This window comes from Spermophilus citellus (assembly GCF_964194105.1).
Source record: "Spermophilus citellus genome assembly, chromosome: 4".
NCBI classification, from domain to species: Eukaryota; Metazoa; Chordata; class Mammalia; order Rodentia; family Sciuridae; genus Spermophilus; species Spermophilus citellus.
Window position 1 is genome coordinate 100,356,260 of NC_138185.1, and position 22,196 is coordinate 100,378,455.

General features: G+C 40.5%; 1 protein-coding gene across 5 annotated transcripts in view; it reads right to left on the minus strand.

Moving 5' to 3' along the window:
* The window catches only part of TMED3 (transmembrane p24 trafficking protein 3), a 125,979-nt gene that overhangs the window by 98,617 nt on the left and 5,166 nt on the right, over window positions 1-22,196 (minus strand). For 2 of the 5 annotated variants that reach the window (XM_081288722.1, XM_081288719.1), the window contains exon 3: window positions 19,480-19,607. In XM_081288722.1, coding sequence (XP_081144848.1) covers window positions 19,480-19,607 — 128 coding nt within the window. Of the gene's footprint in view, window positions 1-6,436; window positions 6,583-18,185; window positions 18,384-18,771; window positions 19,608-22,196 lie in introns of those variants that run through there. The other 3 variants (XM_081288721.1, XM_081288720.1, XM_081288718.1) reach the window with 3 other exon arrangements.

The window sequence follows — 22,196 nt, forward strand, 5'->3', positions numbered from 1 at the left end:
GGATTATACTCAATGTTTCACAACCATACACAATGCTGCAGTGAACATCATTACACATGTTCCTTAATATCACATTTAATTACAAATGAGAAAACTGAGGTTCGGCCGGAAGAGACTGTGTGATTCGCCCATCCTCACACAGCTCCCGGATGGCAGAATCAGGATTTGATCATTATCAAATGATGTACCCCAGGCATCTTTTGCATATTTCCCTGCAGGGGCTAGGAAATGCTCAATAGCTCATAAAAGAGACAATTTAACCTAGAAATATCTAATCTTGACAAAATGTTAGCCCTAGATAGAATATAATTTAATTTCTTAAAGTGGAATAGGTTGAGAGATTTGGATGGCCTTTTTCCAATACCATCTGCAATGTGTTTGTGTTTCCACCAAAATTTGCATGTCCAGGGAAAACTGTAGGAGGACACAGGGAGAAGATGGCCTTCTACAAGCCTCAGAAGAAGCTAGCCCTGCTGACACCTTGATATCAGAATTACAGCCTCCAGAACTGTGACTAAACCACCGTAATTTCTGTTGTCTAAGCCACCCAGACTGTTTGGTACATTGTCATAGCAACCTCAGACAGTTAATGCACTTTGCAAGGGAGAGCAGCTGAAGAGGATGGAGATACTGGATTCCTTCAGTCAAGATAAGATCTGGGTAGTAACAAGGCACAGCCCTCCAGGTCCGTCAAGCCCAGGTGGAAAATCTAACAAGCTTTCGACCCTCCTTGCTCTGATGACAGAGTCACAGAGCAACTTTTGATTATTATTATTTCTATCCTGATTCTTGGAAGTTGGATATGGTAAGAGTCCTAAATATTTGTGGTACTGGAAATGTCCACATCTCTCTATTTTGTAAATTCAATCTGGTGGATGAAATTTTCAGGATCAGATCCAACTAAAGTAAAAGTGTTGTCTCTGTTGTGTATTTTAATAGATGAAATGCTTGTCTACCATCTTCCTTTTTTAATTTTAATTTTAAATTTTTTAGGGCTTTTGGCTTTTCCTGGATCGTTAGCTTTCCATGGGTAGCTTATTCAAGAAAAGCTCCTGGGTGTTCCATCCCCAGATATCCTTCAAATTTAGAATGGCCGCTTATTACCCTTGTACTGAAACCACAAGCTTCTAGGTCTGTGTCAAGTTGAAGTTCCTCATAAGCACTATTCCACTGTCTTCTCCCGGCAAATGTCACAGGAAGGCTTAAGATGACATGATTTCTTCCTCTGGCAGATCACTTGTTTCTGTCTTTTTGTTTTGTATCACTCTCGTGGATCATTTCTTCAACTTTCCCTGAAGCCCAGCAACTTTGCCAGTATATGTCTGTGCTGATGATTCTACTTCAATTTTTCCTGAAATGCAAGGTACCTTTTTAAACTGAGGATTTTTAGGTCTTTAGTTTTACAAATACTTCCTGTGTCTTTGAAGTTGTTCTATTTTCTTCAGGAACACCAATTATCCGCGGGATGGATATCCTTTGTTGTACAGATTTCGCAGGCTGTCCCTAATAGCAGTTGCTCAGCTCTTTGTTCTTTTCCCATTTTATTTTCTGGGGCCTCTCGTTAGTGTCCCTACCTGTGCCTCTTCTCTTTATGGCATCTTCAAATTGACTATCATTTCTGCAGTGGTTTTTTGGCTTCTTTTACATAGTTCCTGAGATTTGACAGCTCCTTTTCATCTCTTTTGTTGCATTAAAATCTCTTCTACAATTCCTTGTGACCCTGTTCTGAAATTTTGTTGCCTTTTCCCCCCTCTCCTTTTGAAGACTATGGAACTGCGTGTTTGCACTGTTCTGCTTCAGCTGTGCTGAAGTGCATTCTTTGCATGCCTCCTTCTGTTATTTTGCTCTGATCCTGGTCCAGCGGTCACTATTTGTGTCACCCAGGCCTCTAATTGGCTGAAGAACCGTGCCACCGGGGAGCAGTTGGGGCATAGGAGCATGGGGTCAGGTGTGCTCTCTGCATGTTTTCTCCTCAGCAGTCCTGAGCTTGGGTGATCGGGATTGCAAAGCTGATTGCCCCCTCCCACCACCCTCCATCTGCGGCATCACCAGCCAAGCTGCCCAAATAGCTCCCACCCCACTCACTCTGCCACTATGAAAGCAGGGAGAGAGCAGGAGTCATTCCTGCTGCTCACACATGTCCCATAGGTGGTACCATTCCAGGCTGTCTATCACTTGACCTTGGCTTTGATTTGGATCTAGTTTGCTTCCCAAAGATTCATATACATGAAGCTTAGCTCCCAGTGTAGTGGTGTTTCAATGGAGGGGCTTTTAAGGGGTGAGCCTAGTGGGAGGTGATGAGCTCTTCAACAGGGAGTAATGTTTTTCTCTTGGAGTACATTCTTACTCTCAGAAAATCTCTTGAGAGTGAATTTTTATAAAGGAGCATGACACCTACCCTGAATCTCTCTGCCTCCTTGCTTGACATGTATCCTTTCTACACATGGAAAGTTTCCTCTCAACTAACTTCTCCAGCATGTGTGACACAGCCAGTGAGCCCTCACCAGGACACTAACACCATGTTTGGACCTTTTGGCCACCAACATCATGAATCAAATAAACTTTACTTTATAAAATACCAAGCCTCAAGTATTTTGTCATAGCAACAAAAATGAATTAATACAGTTATTCAGGTCCAAATGTTAAGTCTTAACATTCCACAACTATGCATGCATCTCTCTCACTTTGGTTCAAATATCACTGCTTTTGACAGCTACTATTCATAACTGGTGATTTGAGATTGTAACTGCCTCCTGGTTTCAGTGATTTGTTTTACTTTTATTTGTTTTGATTGATTTCAAGAAACTGAGGAGGAGAAGGAGAGAGGAAGAGACCTTCTTTTTTAACATCAGAAGTCCAAGATAATTATTTTAGAAAAGTTCCTATTCTTAACAGCCTATTAAGAGTGGACTATTCAGAATTGTGATAATCAAGAATACAAACAATAAATGTTGGCAAGGTTATGGAAAGAAAGGAACACTTTTACATTGCTGTTGGGACTGCAGACTAGTTAATCTCTCTGGAAAGCAGTATGCATATTCCTCAAAATCTAGGGGATGGAGCCACCATATGAACTAGCTTTCCCACTCTTAGGTATTTTTCCAAAAGATCTAAAATCAGCATACTATAAGTGACACGGCCACATCAATGATTATAGCAACACAACTCACAATAACCAAATTCAAGTTATGGAATCAACCCAGAAGCCAATCATAGATGAATAGCTTAAGAAATTGTGAGATATATATATATATATATATATATATATATATATATATATATATATATATATATACTGTGTGTGTGTGTGTGTATCCTTCAATGTGAAATTAGCCAAACTCACAAACTCAAAGGTCCAATGTTTTCTCTCATATGTGGAAGCTAGAGTAAAATAAAGAAAAGGGGGAGGGAAGGATACGATTACATAAAGAATCAATCAAATTCAAATTAATAGATGAGTGGAAGGAAGCCTAGTAGAGTAGAGGAAAGAGAATGGAAGAGGGGAGGGAGGACAGGATAGTATAGGGGGAGGGAAAAGGGGATCATGAACTGAAATCCATTTTCATGCATGTCTGAGTTTGTCAGGATGAACTCAACTACTATTTCGTTTGATATAGTTTTATATTACTGGTTTATAAAGGTTCTCTATATATTTAAGAATGGGGTCATTTTTGAAGCAAACATATTTGGGGAGTAAAAATTTGTTCCAGTCTGCTGTTTGTCCTTTAATTTAATGCATTGCCAAACTCGTGTTTGAAGGTTCATCCCATGGAAAACCCAATGTCCTATAATTCCAGTGACTTGAGAAGCTGAGGCAAGAGGATTTCAGTTCAAGGCCACCCTCAAGGATTTAGCAAGACCTTCAGCAACTCAATGAGACCCTCGGCGTTCATGGTGCTCATCCATGGACTCTGTGAACATGGACCCAATTTGGACTTCCATCTTACCGGTATCAAGGTCTTTCCTACTTCTTAAAGTTGAAATACATGCATATAAATTAACAAATTGGTTTCAATTAGAACCACAATTGAAAAAGAGGCTACCTGAGTACAAGACTGTTTTACTTATTTTGAAAATGCTAGGTTGTCCTTCAGAGGCCCTTTCTTATTAATTCTGATTCCCACAGTAGTTTTAAACAAAGGGTATGTGAGCCTTAGTAACATGGAGTCTCTGTTGAGCAAGGCGTCAGGGCTGGAACTATTAGCCATGAATTATCAAAAGCTGAAAAGAGATCAACAAAACAGTAATAACAGCCAGTCTTATCAATTTCTTGAACTATTTCTTCAGGTTGATAGAAAATGTGAAAGTAATTACTGGAAGAAGCTGTACACGAAGGCCTATTTTCTCCTATGGTCAAATATTGAACTGCAAGACAGAAATCTGAAGAAGGAAAGATAGTTTTAAAACTGTGTTAGTTTCCAGAGTTATAATAGCTCATTGTTTCTGAGGATATGAAAAGGCTTATGTCTAGAATTAGATTAAGGGAAAGATGGTTGCTTTCCACCTAACCCCCAAATTCCAATTTGTAAGTTGGTGCTAAGGACAGCCTAAGCCGGTTCCTGCCAACAGAGCAGGAAAATCAACTGTGTTAGACTTTGCTTGGTGTGATTTGGCCAACAATGTTCTACCTATATTCTTACATTCTTACAAACAGCTCCTCAGTAGATCTGCTCTAGGTACCATCATAGCACTTACAAATCTTGGTTTCTGGCTCTCCAGAGATGATGTCCCAGAATACATACAGTCACACTATAACCATCCAGTGAGAGGACACAGCAAGAGTGAAGTTATGCAAATGTTAAAGCACAGGGAAGCAAACCAAGGCAAGATAGAACCCTGGGCAGCCAGCAATCATTCATTCCCAGAGAGACCAGGATAAAGTGGCCCTTTAACTTCAACTTAGCCATGTTTTTCCCTGTAGCCAGAGAAAAGATGAATCTGAAACATGAGAAATGAGGAAATTAGACTGCTAGGCTCCTCATCCCATATAACACAATATGAAAGCCCAGAATACAACATCATGAATGGAGCAGCTCAGATGCCTTTCATTCAGAAACTCCCCCAGCTATCGTCCGGGAGACTTTAATCCATGGGAAAATGCAACCAGGTCCCTGGGCCTGGAAGGACCATGACCCTCTTGAAAGTTATAAGTGAGAAAGATAGTAAGAATAGGGTTTCAGGTTTCAGCTTGTCCAGAAAGTTACCCATCTTGCCCCAGCATACTGGCCAAGGCTTAAGGAAGGTATATGATTCTAATTACAAAAACTATTAAGCTATTTCTTTTCATATCTAGGCATAATAACTGAGGGCTGCCCATAAGAGAAAATTTACAGTTTTAAAATGTCTTAGAGGGAGGAAGATGCTGGTTTTTGTTATTGTTGTTGTTTGTACTAGGATTGACCCCAGGGGTGCTCAACCACAGAGCCTCATCCCCAGCCTTTTTTATTTTATTTTTTTTAGTTGTAGTTGGATGCAATACCTTTATTTATTTATTTTTATGTGATGCTGAGGATTAAACCCAGCACCTCGCACATGCTAGGCAGGTGCTCTACTGCTAAGCCACAACCCAAGCCCTCCTTTGTATTTTTTAAGACAGCGTCTCACTAAGTTGCTCAGGGTCTTGTGAAGTTGCTGAGGTTGGCTTGGAACTTGTGATCCTCCTGCCTCAGCCTCCTACTTCTAACTAATCCACTTTGTTTAAGCTTCAGCTTTGTTCTGGGCTGCTCTGGAATGGGAATGAGCCACACCAGAACTGTGGGCTCTGATGGGAAGGGTTTTCTCCCTCTACGCCTGATGAGTCCTTGAAATTGTGCCTGTATCTTTGTGTACTATTGTACTATTTTTCAATTGCATCCGTTGATGGTGGTACCCACCTGCTCTAACAGTCTTTTCATTAGTTCCTCTAACATTAGTATGTTATGTTTCCACTTACTATGATAGTGGCTTTGAATTCTTCTTCTTCTTCTTTTTTTTTTTTTCTTTTTTGCTACCGGGGATTGAACTCAGGGACACACAACCACTGAGTCACATACATCCCCAGCCCTATTTTGTATTTTATTTAGAGACAGGGTCTCACTGAGTTGTTTAGCACCTTGTCATTGCTGAGGCTGGCTTTGAACTCAGCCTCCCCAGCCACTGGGATTACAGGCATTGGCCATGGCACCTAGCCAGATACTACTATTTTTATCTCACTTTTAATTTGGTTGATATTCTCCCAGAAAACCTTTTTTCATCCTTTCAACATTTATGTGTTTTTTTAAGTATGTTCCTGAAAGAAAAAATACTCTTGGATCTTATATTTTTATCTAATTTTAAATTATTTACCCTTCAAATGATTATACTCATTGCAATTATTCTTTAATTAGAAATGTAAATACAGCTGGGCAGGGCTGGTTGGGGAAGACGCCTGGGGCACTGCCCAGCGCTAACAAAGGGAACCGGCTACCGACCAGCGTCAGCGCAGAGCGGGCAGAGCAGCCGCAGCCTTCTCTACTGAGAACACAGAGAGAGTGAAGATGGCGGCGGGAAGTGAGTAAGCCGCTCCGTGCTCCGCGCCACCGCCCGCAGCGTATGTTGCCGCGTCTTAAAAGAAGAAGTAAAGATCATTAAAGGAGATCTGTCGATAAAGACTCAGCACCGTGTCAAGAAAGGGGCCTAGGTGGAGTGAATCCGCCACGACTCCAGCCAAGGTGGAGTGAGTCCATCATGACTTCAGCGCGAGCAGTAAGGCTGCAGCCCCCGAGCTGCCCTGCTCCCTTGGCCCCTTCTCCTTCTCTTCTCCGCCTTTCCACTTTGCTTCTCCCCCGCCGTCTCTCCTCCCACGCTCACTCCCTAAATCTAGATCTCAATTTCTTTCCCCCACCCCGCCCGCTCTCCCTCGGGTCCAGTACCCGGCCCGCTCAGGCCCCGAGGCGCTGCCTCCCCTCCCCCAGCCCGCACCCCCTCCTCGGGGTACCCAGAGGCCACAGCTGAGCTGCCGCCGCCGCCGCTTCCCGCGGAGCACCATAGAGCAGACTCTTCACCGCGCGAGTGAGCTGCCGAGTAAAATGGAACAGCTGATAAGATGAGTGACAATTTAAAATCTAAGTGATCCAACATGGCGGCGGACGCGGAGAGATCAAGTCTCCAACCCCTTCAGCTGCGCAAGCATAGGGAGAAGTAAACTGTCAAAATACTATTCAGGACCACTAGGCACTGTTGAGCTGAAGGGGATCCCGGGCGAACAGTCTGCCACTCTCAGAACACACCGAGCCCGGATTGGGCTGCATTCTAGTTCTGGTTCGCCTGCTTCTCCTGACTCAGCACTAATGATCCCGCTGAAATAACTAGTCGGCCCACCTGAACTCACAGAGGTAAAAGCCAACTGAGCACGATAGTCAGACCCAGGGTATCCCTCTGCTGACAACAGAGGTCCCTTGCACCAGCTACCAGGGGAGTTGCTACCTGAGGGCAAACAAATTCGCTGGGGGTCCTCAGCCCCAAGTCCTACAAACTTAGGGTCTGAGGGAAGCAAACAGAAAAGGTGTGCCCAGGCATCCATGGAAACAGGGCTCCCAGGAGCAGCAGACCCGGCGTGTAGCCAGTATTGTGGCGAGCTTCACAGGTGAGCGGGACCTGGCTTGAGGAACCACAAGAGAAGGCCCTAGGCACTCAGGATTGGAGACCCGCACAGTCTGGGAAGAAGAGCTGAGGCACAGTGATTGGTTCCCACCCATCAAGAAGAGAAGCCTGGCCCAGTTCCCACCTACTGGAAGAGAAGTTAATTGAGCTCTATGACTGCATTTATTATTATTATTATTTTTTTAATGATTATTATTGGTATTTTTTTAAATTTTATTTTCACTTTTTGTTGTTGATGTTGTTGTTGTTCTTCAACTTTCTTATTAATGGTTTCAATTTTTTAAATTCTTTTTCTATTATTATTACTATTATTTTTTAAACTTTAATTTCCATTTGTTTATTATCATTATAATTTTTTTTTTGGTTTTAAATTTTTGTTTTTTCATTTTTTCTTTCTTTCTTTTCACCTTTTTCTTTTGTCTTTTCATTTCTTTTCAATTTTCTTATTCCCCCTTTCTTGAATTCTACCTGCCTACACTCACTCTCTTTAGTGACTTCTTCCCTTCCCTTCTAATATCTCTCCTCCCAAGCATCAAATAAATTTATAAGAGTAAATAGTATCTCAGCAGACAAACAGAACAAGAAGTATCATGAGCATAAAAAAGCAAGGAAGAAAAGGAGTACAAACAATGAAGGACAGCCTAAATATTCAGGAGGACCTGGAGTCATCAGAAAAATGGCCATATAAAGAACTCAAGGAACACCTTAGACAGATGGAAAGGAACCTTAAAGATCACATTGAAAATGGATTACATAAACAGATAAAAGAAGAAGTTAAGCATCTTTATCAGGAGATAGAGATTATAAAAAAAAATCAAACAATAATCCTAGAAATGAAGGAAACGATAAACCAAATTAAAAACTCAATCGAGAGTATCACTAACAGAGTGGAGCAAGTAGAAGCCAGAACGTCAGATAATGAAGACAAAATATATCATCTTGAAAAGAGTCTAGCCAACTCAGATAGGCTGGTAAAAAATCACGAGAAAAACATCCAAGAGATTTGGGATAACTTAAAAAAACCAAACTTACGAGTCATCGGGATAGAGGAAGGCACAGAGATTCATACCAAGGGAATGAGTAACCTGCTGAATGAAATAATTACAGAAAACTTTCCAGAAATAAAAAAGGAAACAGATATACAAATTGTAGATGCATACAGGACACCGAGCACACAAAATCACAGTAGACCAATGCCAAGACACATTGTTATGAAGATATCCAATATACAGAACAAAGAGAAAATATTAAAAGCTACAAGAAAAAAGAGGTAGATTACATTTAGGGGTAAACCAATAAGGTTAACAACGGATTTTTCATCACAGACGCTGAAAGCGAGAAGATCCTGGAACAACGTATTTCAAACACTGAAAGACAATGGATGCCAACCAAGAATTCTGTATCCAGCAAAATTAAGCTTCAGATACGACAACGAAATAAAAATCTTTCTTGATAAACAAAAGCTAAAAGAATCTGTAGCCAGAAAACCAGCATTGCAAAGCGTCTTGAGCAAAACTCTACACGAGGAAGAAATGAAAAACAATAAACAAAATCATCAGCGGGAAGTGCCTCGGTAAAGACAGAGGATGGGGGGAAAGCTAATCATGGAGAAACAAACTAAATTAGAAAAAAAAGAGATAAATAATCAAACATGGCAGGAAGTACAAACCATATATCAATAGTAACACTAAACGTTAATGGCTTAAACTCTCCAATAAAGCGACATAGGCTGGTAACATGGATTAAAAAAACAAATCCAACAATATGCTGCCTCCAGGAGACACATCTGATTGGAAAAGACATACACAGGCTGAAGGTGAAAGGATGGGAAAAAATATACCACGCACACGGTCCTCGTAAGCAAGCAGGGGTGGCCATCCTCATATCGAATAAAATCGACTTCAAGACTAAGTTAATCAAAAGGGATAAGGAAAGACATTATATACTGTTAAAAGGAACCATTCACCAACAAGACATAACAATTATCAATATTTATGCACCAAATAATGGCGCTGTGACGTTCATAAAACAAACTCTCCTCAAGTTCAAGAATCAAATAGACCACAACACAATAATCATGGGTGACTTCAACACACCTCTCTCACCATTGGACAGATCCTCCAAACAAAAGTTGAATAAAGAAACTATTGACCTCAATATCACAATCAATAACCTAGACTTAACTGACATATATAGAATATATCAACCATCATCAAGTGGATATACTTTTTTCTCAGCAGCACATGGATCCTTCTCAAAAATAGACCATATATTATGCCATAGGGCAACCCTCAGTAAATATAAAGGGGTGGAGATAATACCATGCACTTTATCAGATCATAATGGAATGAAACTGGAAATCAATGATAAAAGAAGGAAGGAAAAATCCTACATCACATGGACAATGAACAATATGTTAGTGAATGATCAATGGGTTACAGAAGACATAAAGGAGGAAATCAAAAAATTCTTAGAGATAAATGAAAATAGAGACACAACATATCGGAACTTATGGGACACAATGAAAGCAGTTTTAAGAGGGAAATTCATCACCTGGAGGTCATTCCTCAAAAAAAGGAAAAACCAACAAATAAATGAGCTCACACTTCATCTCGAAGCCCTAGAAAAGGAAGAGCAAAACAACAGCAAATGTAGCAGAAGGCAAGAAATAATTAAAATCAGAGCAGAAATCAATGAAACTGAAACAAAAGAAACTATCGAAAAAATTAACAAAACAAAAAGTTGGTTCTTTGAAAAAATAAACAAGATCGACAGACCCTTAGCCATGCTAATGAAGAGAAGAAGAGAGAGAACTCAAATTACTAACATACGAGATGAAAAAGGCAATATCACAACAGATGCTACAGAAATACAGAAGACAATTAGAAATTATTTTGAAAACCTATATTCCAATAAAATAGAAGATAGTGAAAACATTGATAAATTTATTAGGTCATATGATTTGCCCAGACTGAGTCAGGAGGATACACACAATTTAAACAGACCAATATCTATGGATGAAATAGAAGAAGCAATCAAAAGACTACCAACCAAGAAAAGCCCAGGACCAGATGGGTACACAGCAGAGCTTTACAAAACCTTTAAAGAAGAATTAATACCAATACTTTTCAAATTATTTCAGGAAATAGAAAAAGAGGGAGCTCTACCAAATTCATTCTATGAGGCCAACATCACCCTGATTCCGAAACCAGACAAAGACACCTCAAAGAAAGAAAACTACAGACCAATATCTCTGATGAACCTAGATGCAAAAATCCTCAATAAAATTCTGGCAAATTGGATACAAAGGCACATCAAAAAAATTGTGCACCATGATCAAGTAGGATTCATCCCTGGGATGTAAGGATGGTTCAATATATGGAAATCAATAAATGTTATTCACCACATCAATAGACTTAAAGATAAGAACCATATGATCATCTCAATAGACACAGAAAAAGCATTTGACAAAGTACAGCATCCCTTTATGTTCAAAACATTAGAAAAACTAGGGATAACAGGAACTTACCTCAACATTGTAAAAGCTATCTATGCTAAGCCTCAGGCTAGCATCATTCTGAATGGAGAAAAATTGAATGCATTCCCTCTAAAATCTGGAACAAGACAGGGATGCCTCCTATCACCACTTCTATTCAATATAGTTCTCGAAACACTGGCCAGAGCAATTAGACAGACGAAAGAAATTAAAGGCATAAAAATAGGAAAAGAAGAACTTAAATTATCACTATTTGCAGACGACATGATTCTATACCTAGAAGACCCAAAAGGGTCTACAAAAAAACTACTAGAACTAATAAATGAATTCAGCAAAGTGGCAGGATATAAAATCAACACACATAAATTAAAGGCAATTCTGTATATCAGCGACAAATCTTCTGAAACGGAAATGAGGAAAAACACTTCATTCACAATATCCTCAAAAAAAAAATAAAATACTTGGGAATCAACCTAACAAAAGAGGTGAAAGACCTATACAATGAAAACTACAGAACCCTAAAGAGAGAAATAGAAGAGGATCTTAGAAGATGGAAAAATATACCTTGTTCATGGATAGGCAGAACTAACATCATCAAAATGGCGATATTACCAAAAGTTCTCTATAGGTTTAATGCAATGCCAATCAAAATCCCAATGGCATTTCTTGTAGAAATAGATAAAGCAATCATGAAATTCATATGGAAAAATAAAAGACCCAGAATAGCAAAAACAATTCTAAGCAGGAAGTGTGAATGAGGTGGTATAGCGATACCAGATTTCAAACTATATTACAGAGCAATAGTAATAAAAACAGCATGGTACTGGTACCAGAACAGGCGGGTGGACCAATGGTACAGAATAGAGGACACAGAGACTAATCCACAAAGCTACAACTATCTTATATTTGATAAAGGAGCTAAAAACATGCAATGGAGAAAGGATAGCATCTTCAACAAATGGTGTTGGGAAAACTGGAAATCCATATGCAACAAAATGAAACTGAATCCCCTCCTCTCGCCATGCACAAAATTCAACTCAAAGTGGATCAAGGAACTAGATATCAAATCAGAGACTCTCCGTTTGATAGAAGAAAAAGTTGGCTCCGATCTACATATTGTGGGGTCGGGCTCAAAATTCCTTAATAGGACACCCATAGCACAAGAGTTAATAACAAGAATCAACAAATGGGACTTTCTTAAACTGAAAAGTTTTTTCTCAGCAAGAGAAACAATAAGAGAGGTAAATAGGGAGCCTACATCCTGGGAAGAAATTTTTACTCCTCACACTTCAGATAGAGCCCTAATATCCAGAGTATACAAAGAACTCAAAAAATTAGACAATAAGAAAACAAATAACCCAATCAACAAATGGGCCAAGGACATGAACAAACACTTCACAGAGGAGGACATACAATCAATCAACAAGTACATGAAAAAATGCTCACCATCTCTAGCAGTCAGAGAAATGCAAATCAAAACCACCCTAAGATACCACCTCACCCCAGTAAGATTGGCAGCCATGATGAAGTCAAACAACAACGAGTGCTGGCGAGGATGTGGGGAAAAGGGTACTCTTGTACACTGCTGGTGGGACTGCAAACGGGTGCAGCCAATTTGGAAAGCCTTATGGAGATTCCTGGGAAAGCTGGGAATGGAACCACCATTTGACCCCGCTATTGCCCTTCTCGGACTATTTCCTGAAGACCTTAAAAGAGCACACTACAGGGATACTGCCACATCGATGTTCATAGCAGCACAATTCACAATTGCTAGACTGTGGAATCAACCCAGATGCCCTTCAATAGATGAATGGATTAAAAAAATGTGGCAGTTATACACCATGGAGTATTACGCAGCACTAAAAAATGACAAAATCACGGAATTTGCAGGGAAATGGATGGCACTACAGTAGATTATGCTTAGTGAAGCTAGCCAATCCCTAAAAAACAAATACCAAATGTCTTCTTTGATATAATGAGAGCAACTAAGAACAGAACAGGGAGGAAGAGCAGGAAGAAAAGATTAACATTAAACAGAGACATGAGGTGGGAGGGAAAGGGAGAAAAAAAGGGAAATTGCGTGGAAATGGAGGGAGACCCTCATTGTTATACAAAATTACATATAAGAGGTTATGAGGCCAAATTGATTCTAATCTATGAAATATGATTTGTCATGAGCTTTGTAATGTTGTGAACATCCAATAAAAAAAAAAAAAGAGGTTATGAGGGGAATGGGATAACAAACATGGAGGGAAATGAATTACAGTAGATGGGGTAGAGAGAGAAGATGGGAGGGGAGGGGAGGGGGGATAGTAGAGGATAGAAAAGGTAGCAGAATACAACAGTCACTAATATGGCAGTATGTAAAAATGTGATGTGTAACCGATGTGATTCTGCAATCTGTATTTGGGGTAAAAATGGGAGTTCATAAGCCACTTGATTCTAATGTATGAAATATGATATGTCAAGAGCTTTGTAATGGTGTGAACAACCAATAAAAAAAAGAAATGTAAATACATACTTTTTTACCATTTTATTTTGTTGTTTTTTTTTTAGAGAGGAGAGAATTTTTTAAAGAGAATTTTTTTAATATTTATTTATTTTTTTGTTTTCAGTGGACACAACATCTTTATTTTATTTTTATGTGGTGCTGAGGATCGAACCCAGCGCCCCACGCATACCAGTGAGCGCGTTACTGCTTGAGCCACATCCCCAGCCCCCATTTTATTTTCTATATTAATTTGCTCTGCTGGTCTTTACTGTTTCTTTTCAGTTTTGCATTGGATAGATTTTTTTTTCACTGATTTTGAATTTCTTTTTAAATTTTAAATTTAATTTCTTTTAAATTTTTATTTTAAAATTTATTGATCTCATAGCCCACATTCGTATTTGGTTACCCTGATTGATTTCTCAAACTCATAAAGATCCATACCTGTCCTATAATGAGACAAGAACCTTGGTCACCCCACCCCATCAGCACACTCTGTGGACCTTGCTCAGAATTATGGTTCTTAATTTTTGTGTGTTGTGTCTTCTTTTTTCCTTTAGTCTGGACCTAGTTTTTTAGACATTATAAAGATGCTTACTGACTATTGGTGCTCGTGTTTTCACCAGCCTCCTAGCTTTATTTCTCTTCTCCCATGCTGTCACCCTGAGATTCTTTAGATTCTGAGACTTTCAAAGTTATAATTTGACTAGACAAATTTCTAAATTCGGGGTTATTTTGCTTTTGCGTTTTCTAATTTAATAAGCCCATTTTCTTCCAGCCTGCCATCTTGCTGATGGGAAGTCTCATCCAGTGTGATTTGCAAGGGACAGGTTCTTTCTTTCTGGAGTCATTTGGGATTTTCTCTTTGCCTTTCTGTTCCTCCATGTCCTTATAATGTGTCCATCTGGGATTTTACCTTGTTGATTCTCAATCCTTTTCTCACCCTGTGAGCCCTTTTTACCCGAGATCTTTCCCTTTTTTTTTTATTTTGAGAAATCTATTTTCATTTCTTCAAATATCTGCCCCCTTCCATTTCTAGGAAATATTATGCAGCCCTTTACACGTCTTCTCTCCATCCCTTAGCTTTACTTTTTCTCCTTTCTTTCCTGCTGCCTTCTGGGGAGGTTCTTCAAAGAGACCCGCTACATTCCACACTGCCTTTCTTTTCTTTGCCTCTGCTTGTATATTTTTCATATGTCACATTTCCACTTGGTTCTTTCTTATCACCTCTTGTTATAGCAAAAGATAATTAAAGTCCTGTTAGAGTGTATTTGTCATGTTGCTTGAAAACTGTCATCTACATGTTCCCACAATTCTGCTTCAAATAACGTACAGGGTTCCAATTGCTGTATTCTTTTATGGTATCCACTGGGGTCTGGTCCAGAGAGTTTAAGGAAAGAGGAAGAAGGAAGCCCCCATGGCAGAAAGTCACACACACACACACACACACACAAAAAAAAAAAAAAAAAAAAAAAAAAAAAAAACCAGCTTTATTCAAAGTTCACTTAAGACCCTTAGAGAAAACACTTTTGGAAAATGAAAGTAGTGCTAGTTTCTAACCCACAACCCCTCGGTGTTAGGGGAAGGAGGACTTCGAGGAGGAGAGGCTCTGGGGCAGCTGGCCAGCTGTTTGTTTTCATAACCGAGCTCACACAGCACTGTGCTGAGGATCCACTGGGATGATGAGCGTGTCCAGCCTTTTCCGAGTTGCCCTCCCCAGGTGGGTTCAATGTGTCTTTGCCATTTTGTCCTAACCATCATTGTTTCTTAGTGTTTTCATCTGTTTGGGCTGCCATGATAGATCACAATGGACTAGGTGACTCATAAACAACAGAAATGTATTTCTCATAGTTCTAGAAGCTGAAAGCACAAGATTACATATAAGGCACCCAGGCTTTTGGTGTTTGCTTGGATCCCACTTCCTGGCTCATAGACAACTTCCTGGTGTGGACTCACTACAGGGCAAGAAGGGTGAAGTTCTCTCTCAGGCTTTTCTATGAGGGCACTGACTCCATTCAGGATGGCTCCACCCTTATGACTTAATCACCTCCCACAGGTCCCATCCTCTGACACCTTTGCCTTGGGAGGTAGGATTTCAACATGTGGAATGGGGGAAGGGAGGGACATAAACATTCAATCCATAGCACCTAAAATTTGCAACAACTGATTCTTCTTTCCCTCTTCCCTCCTTCCTTTCTGTTTTTAAATTGAGGAGAGTTGAATGGAGGAACTATTTACAAAGATTGAGTGAGGGTAAAAGCAACAAATGAAAGATTAACCAACTCATTATGGCCCAAGTTTTCAATTCTGCAAACATTTCAACAAAAGTAACCCCCCCAAAAATAGATTGAAAATCATAACCTAGAGCTTATGTATACTGTTATATTAATATCATAATTTTTATTATACTATTATATTGTAACACTATGTACTATATATTAAGTTTTTATAGGTGCTCCACATCTGGAACCACGGAACATGAAAGGTGGATTAAGGTGAAGCCCAAGACTAGAAATAACTGAAAGCTGTTCCCACCCGAGGCCTAAAGAGGCCAAAAATGAACCTTTATGGAGCCAGAAATTAAATGGAACAGCTGGTCTTGTTAATTAAATTGGAAATCAATGCCATTCCCCAGGTGTTGCAGTAGTTCAACAGCCTCTTTCAAATTTGTAGGGAAAAAAATGTTTTAATAAAAAAGCCTCTGTACTTCTGGACACCCCTCCAGGCCATCTGATGCTAAGCTTTGTCTTTGAGCTATTTTTGCAACTGTGTGCTTTCTGCACATAGCACATCCTTCTGGGTTACTGATTCTAGCCTGGTCCAATGTCTTTGAGCTATTTGACAACTTTAAAAGTATATAAAAGTGTCTGTTCCCTGAATTCTCTTTTGAACCATTATGACATCTGGTTCCCTCAATGATTGATGGATAAAATAAAATCTTTAGCATGTATTCATCTGATACCTGTGGCTTATGATTTCACCCTTTTTTGGAAAATTGTCTTTTAAAAAATATTTAATTGATTTTATTTTTTAAATACATGACAGTGGAATGCATTACAATCCTCCCCTCTCAGGGTTATCCTGTGGAGGGTGTCTGACAACAGAGTCGCCTGGGCTTAAGAATTAAAGCTCTTTCTTGTCATACACAGTCATTTGGCTGCCAGATAGCTCATCACAAGGCAGTCAGAATCAGCTGTTTTTGGTGTCTGGAGTCAGCATCACATACTAACTTGGTCTTTGGAGCCAGGCCCAGTCTGCCATCTAGATTCATAATTACTTTGAGGGAATTTCTTTACGTACATTTTACCTTCTTAACATCTATGGTATATAGCAACAGCATTCCATCAGACTTTGATTTTTTTAATCCTCTCCCTTTTCTTTAATGCTGAACCTCTGGATTTGGAAATCCTCCCTCTTCCCAGGGAAGACAAGCTAATAGATATGCCTCCAAACTGTCAGAAGCACCCAGGCCTCAAATTCAAATGGATTTTATTGGGAGCAGGGGAAATCCTAATTCTGCTCACCAATGATGTAGAAACCCTGCCAGTGGCAATACTCCTTGTGACAGAGCTCAGTACGTTGCCCAGGCATACTCAAACTAGTACATGGTAGGTTCAAATTCAAAAGGATCAGACCCAATCCAGTATATTCACCATGAATTTAAAGAACTAAGGGATATTTTCTGACACATTCTAAGCACTTTTTAAAAAGTCATATCACAATTTCTGGGCTGGGGTTGTGGCTCCGCGGCCCTGGGTTGGATCCTTAGCACCACATAAAAATAAATAAATAAGTGTATAAAAAAGTTTTAAAAGTTATAATTTTGATTGACTCTAAAGATCAAAATTATTTGATACCCATCATCATCTATAAATACATGCCAGAAATTTCCATCTTTCCTTTTTCTTCTTAAACTCATACTTCCATTTCACCTCTCCTACAGAGCTGTATCCTTTTACATTTGAAATTCCTGCTTAGTACCCTATCAAATTTCTCTACTTAAAATATTTAAGGTTTGCTTCACGTGCTGCAATGTAAATCTCTAAGTGTTAAAAATACTTCTGACTATTTTCATTGTTATAGTTGATCAAAAATATGTAAATAGTAAATATTAAAAGTAAATTTTATTACAAAAAATTATCTCCTAACTCAAAGAATAGGACAGGGCTTCTACCTCCTAATCTGTATTTTTCTGGATGAATTATTATAAGGTTATACAAGTAAAACACGGTCACCAACACGGTCCTATACTTTTTCGGGGAGGGAGAATATTGTTCTTATAAAAGAGAGACAAGGAGTTTTATTAGAATGATGCCCCTCACTTCTTTGAGCTCCTCTGTGACTAAGAAACGCTACATTCAGATTGGTGATTCCCTCAGGTTAGGAAGGAAAAGCTGCTTTTGAAGGGCAGGTGGCCAGGGAACCTGTAAGAATCACAGGTACTTGCTGTAGTGTCTTTCATTCTGCCCTAAATTCATAAATAACACTTACACATCCAGCACTCAGTATAAAAATAGGAAACAGCAAAGAAATGCCATCAAACACATGAGAGAAACACAACAGTATTTATCTTCCAATCAAGCTAAGTCATAGAACTTTCAGGGCTCATCTTTTATTTAAAAGGACTGTTTACTTAACTTCCTTTCCCACAAGGTATTATTAACACCTGCCAGGCAGCCCAGGGTTTCAGATTCCTTGGTAGGTTTCCTTTAGAATGACACTGAATCTTCCCTCCAGACCTCCTATGTAGGTGTCTGGTCAGTGTGCATTAACTTCTTCCTAATGGGAAGGAGGGCAGGAGAAGGCAAGATGGTGCTGTCCTGAATACTGAGGTCAGGGGAAACTCCACTGATAAGTTGATGTCTTATTAGCAGGAAATTACAGAGCCAATCATGCAGATATCAGGGCTGGGGGATTCACAGAGGAAACAGCATTTGCAAAGACCCTTTGCAGAGCCTGGTGAGTGACATGAACAGCAAGAATTCCTATTCCCTGTATCCTTTCACCTGGGAGGAGTGATATCCTGACCTTTCTACACCCTGTGTACACAGCAACCTATACACAGCTATAGGCCACCATCTGCTCTACCACACTGTTCATAACACACCCCTGCTCCCCATAAAGCTGTGAGCTCCTTTATGGCAAAGAAATAAAGCATACTTCTCCATGGTGTTCACCTAGTTTTTATTAGCCACAGTTTTGCCTCCTAAGAGATACACAGCTAACAGAGAGCACCCAGTCATCATCTGGGTCCTTCCTGCATGGCTGACTCTTGTTTACCTCGGGGTAGGCCTGGTTTCCTCAAGTACAGAGAGATCCACGGAGGAAAGGCTAGAAAGAACTGAGAGCCCCTTTCTTCCCACACAGAAGAGGCCACAAAAGCCAAATGGCCCACACATCATGGAGAAGAGGCAGAGCCCTAAGCTACCCTGGAGGCCCAGGCACTTGGGGTTCCTCCCCTGGCCAGGCAGCTGCATTGCTGCCTGCCTGCCCTCCCACAGTGGCCAACCCCTAGCCTGATTGTAAACACTAGTTTTGGTCAAAGTTACACATATAATGAAACAGGATGCCTTCAGATTCCTGGGCTGTGAGCTTTGGCTGCTGGGGTGCAATGTTCAGGCGAGAACATGGAAGCCAGGTGCTGCCATGCCAGCAAGCCACCTGTGCTCTCCCTGCAGTTTCGCCTCAACCCGCCCAGCAGGAGCCCATGACCCACAGAGCTGCTCCATCCTGGAAGGTGAGAGTCCCTGGGGCAGGATGCCTCCGCTATGAGCGGACTGCCCTGTTGACAGGTCGTTTTTCTGTGAAGAAGCTTTTCAGCAGCAGCACCTGACTGAAGCTGACCACAAACAGGGCGATAGTCTCCCCAACAGACCAGTAAGAAACTCGGCTATTCAGGTCCTCTGCACGGGCTCGGTCCTGGGCCTCTCGGAGCCGGTAATGCGTCTGTGAGTCGATCACTGTCTTCAGAGCCTCATGAATGGTCACACAGGCAGACTCCATCTGGGAAGGAAGACAAAAACTGTCACATTGATAACCCTGAGATGGGCTGAGTGGAATCCAACAAACAGCCAAGGCCGTCAATATCCACTGAATGCTAACTAGGTGTCTGTGCTAAGGGTTTTACATGGTTTCACTTACTCCTAGGAATAAGCCTGAGGCTCAGAGAGGGTAACCAGTCACACTGTTGGTACTGGCAGAGACCTGACCTCACTCCACTGACTCCTGGGGCTATGCCTGCAAGCATTACCCTCTGTTCTTTTATTGAATCTCCCAGTGCCTTGAAAGACATGATGATCACCCCCAATGTTAGGGAGGGCTGATTGCCTGCTCACCCAATGTACTGATGAGGAAATCGAAGCTCAAAGAGGCTACATGAATTGTCTCCAAGGTCACCCAGCTAATAAACAGCAGTGTGAACTAGAACAACCATGTTGGTCTCTAACTCTACCACTCATTTTAGTATGCAATTGACGCCTACAGTTTTATTATAAACACAAAACACACAAGGAGAAATAATTGTCATGAAAACATGCAAAAATATAAACATGCACATATATACACATACGTTCCTACACTACTTCACAATTTCCCTGCTAAAATATTCTGTGTGGTAGGCAGAACTCTGAAAATGTCCCCACCTAGTACTCCCGATATTCCTAGTTCTGTTCCCAGGAAACTGCAGGTGGATGAGGTATCACTCCTGTAACTATGCTGTTATATGGCACAGTTGTCCTTAAGATGGGAGATTATCCAGTGGCCTGATCTACTCACACAGCCCTTAAAGTAAAGGCTTTCTCCAGCTGGTTGCAGAAAGTGGCAATCACCAAAAGGACCAGAAGACAGACTCAAATGGCTAAGAGCACAATAGTTGGCAACAAATCAGGGATCTGCTCAGAACTGAATCCTGCCCACAACCTGAATGAGTGTGAAAGCAGACACTTCCCCAGAATAAGAGCCTAACCTGACCAACGCCTCCACTTTCATTTTACAGACCTTGAGCAGAGAACCAGCTGAGCTTGCCCAGATTTCCAGCATCCAAAGCTAACAGGTAATAAATGGGTAGGGTTTTCAGTCACTCTATGTTAATTAGTTATTCAGTAGCAGACAACCAATAGGTTATGCTTGCAGAAGAACATGACTTCTTACTCAGAGGCGACCTCGAAAACACCAGCAAATACAAAATCTAGAATTTTCTATCCCAATAGTGAGTTCTATTCATTAAGCATCCACAAGATACTTGTTTTAGCTCCTAAACTCCAAAAGCAAACTATTTCTGAAATAGAACATAAGAAGCTAGAGGACACTGAGTCACCATGTAACCTCTCTAAGAACCCTTGTTTCTCTATCATACCAAACATTTCCAAGAGGCAAATGGGAAACTATGGCCAAAAAAAAATGGTGTTACCCTTTTCTTGCTTCATTGGGTATTCTTTACTATGGGCCATTCTAGAAGCTAAACTAGAACACAAATGTTAGAACAAAAGCTCCCCTTTAGCCCTTGCATCTACAGGGCAGCACCTTCTATCCAAGTGGTATCTGGTCCACCTCCCAAAGCTCAGGGTTTCTTTTGCATGTACTCATCCTGATCCATGGATAAGAAGTGGAGAAATGTCATGTGGACAGAAAGGTGATATGGTCCCTATGCATCAGAAGGAACTGGGCAGAGGTAGACTGGGCGCCAGCTCAAGGAACAGGCCCAGTATGTTCAGGAACTGGCCTGGAATCAGGGTCTGATATAGTGGTGAGGACATATGGGAAAGAAGTTGTGGCAAGTAGAAGCTCACAACAAAGGGCTTCAAAGGTCAAGACTTTATCTGTAGCTCTATGGGCAGAAGAATGGCAGGATGAGAATCCCACATTCAGAAGATCTACCTCTGGTAGTCATGATGTAGAAATATATGTATGGGAACCAGTCTGGAAAACACTCAGGTGGCTACAATCCTGCTGGTAAGAGAAGATGAAGGCCTCATTAAGGTCACTACATTGGGTAAGAGGGGAAATTTAAGGTCCTGATATGAGAGGACTTAGTAATAAAGGAGATCATTCTTGAAACTTGTAGGAGGGATAGACAGACACACATGGTCATAGCTTGAACGTGTCTATTCATGGACATATAACATATACATGCATACACACATACAAAGACTCATGTCTTATTTATAGAAATCCACAGTTTTTGCTTTTAAAGACTAAGAAAGGATTATTTGGTTCTCCAGGGTAGAAATCCATCCTCCAAGTTTGTTTCTATCATAAATTCACTCAGAAACTCACTGTATATATTGGACCCTCTTGACTGGGAGTTCTTTGGACCAGGGTCCTGACTGGGAATTCAGCATACTGGTCCACTACCTCTCAATACTATTACACTGAGTACCTAATCTCCAACAGATGAACCTATGGATGCAAACCATATCCAAACCATATCACATCTTTAGGACCTGGCATAAGCACCCCAAAAGACCTCAAGTACATCATCAAGAATCACAGATACTGGGAAGCACAAACATGCCACCTCCCCATCTGCTGGGATTTTCCATTAGTGCTAGTCTAAGAGACATCTCTTTAGCTCATTCAAAAATTCCAGTGAGG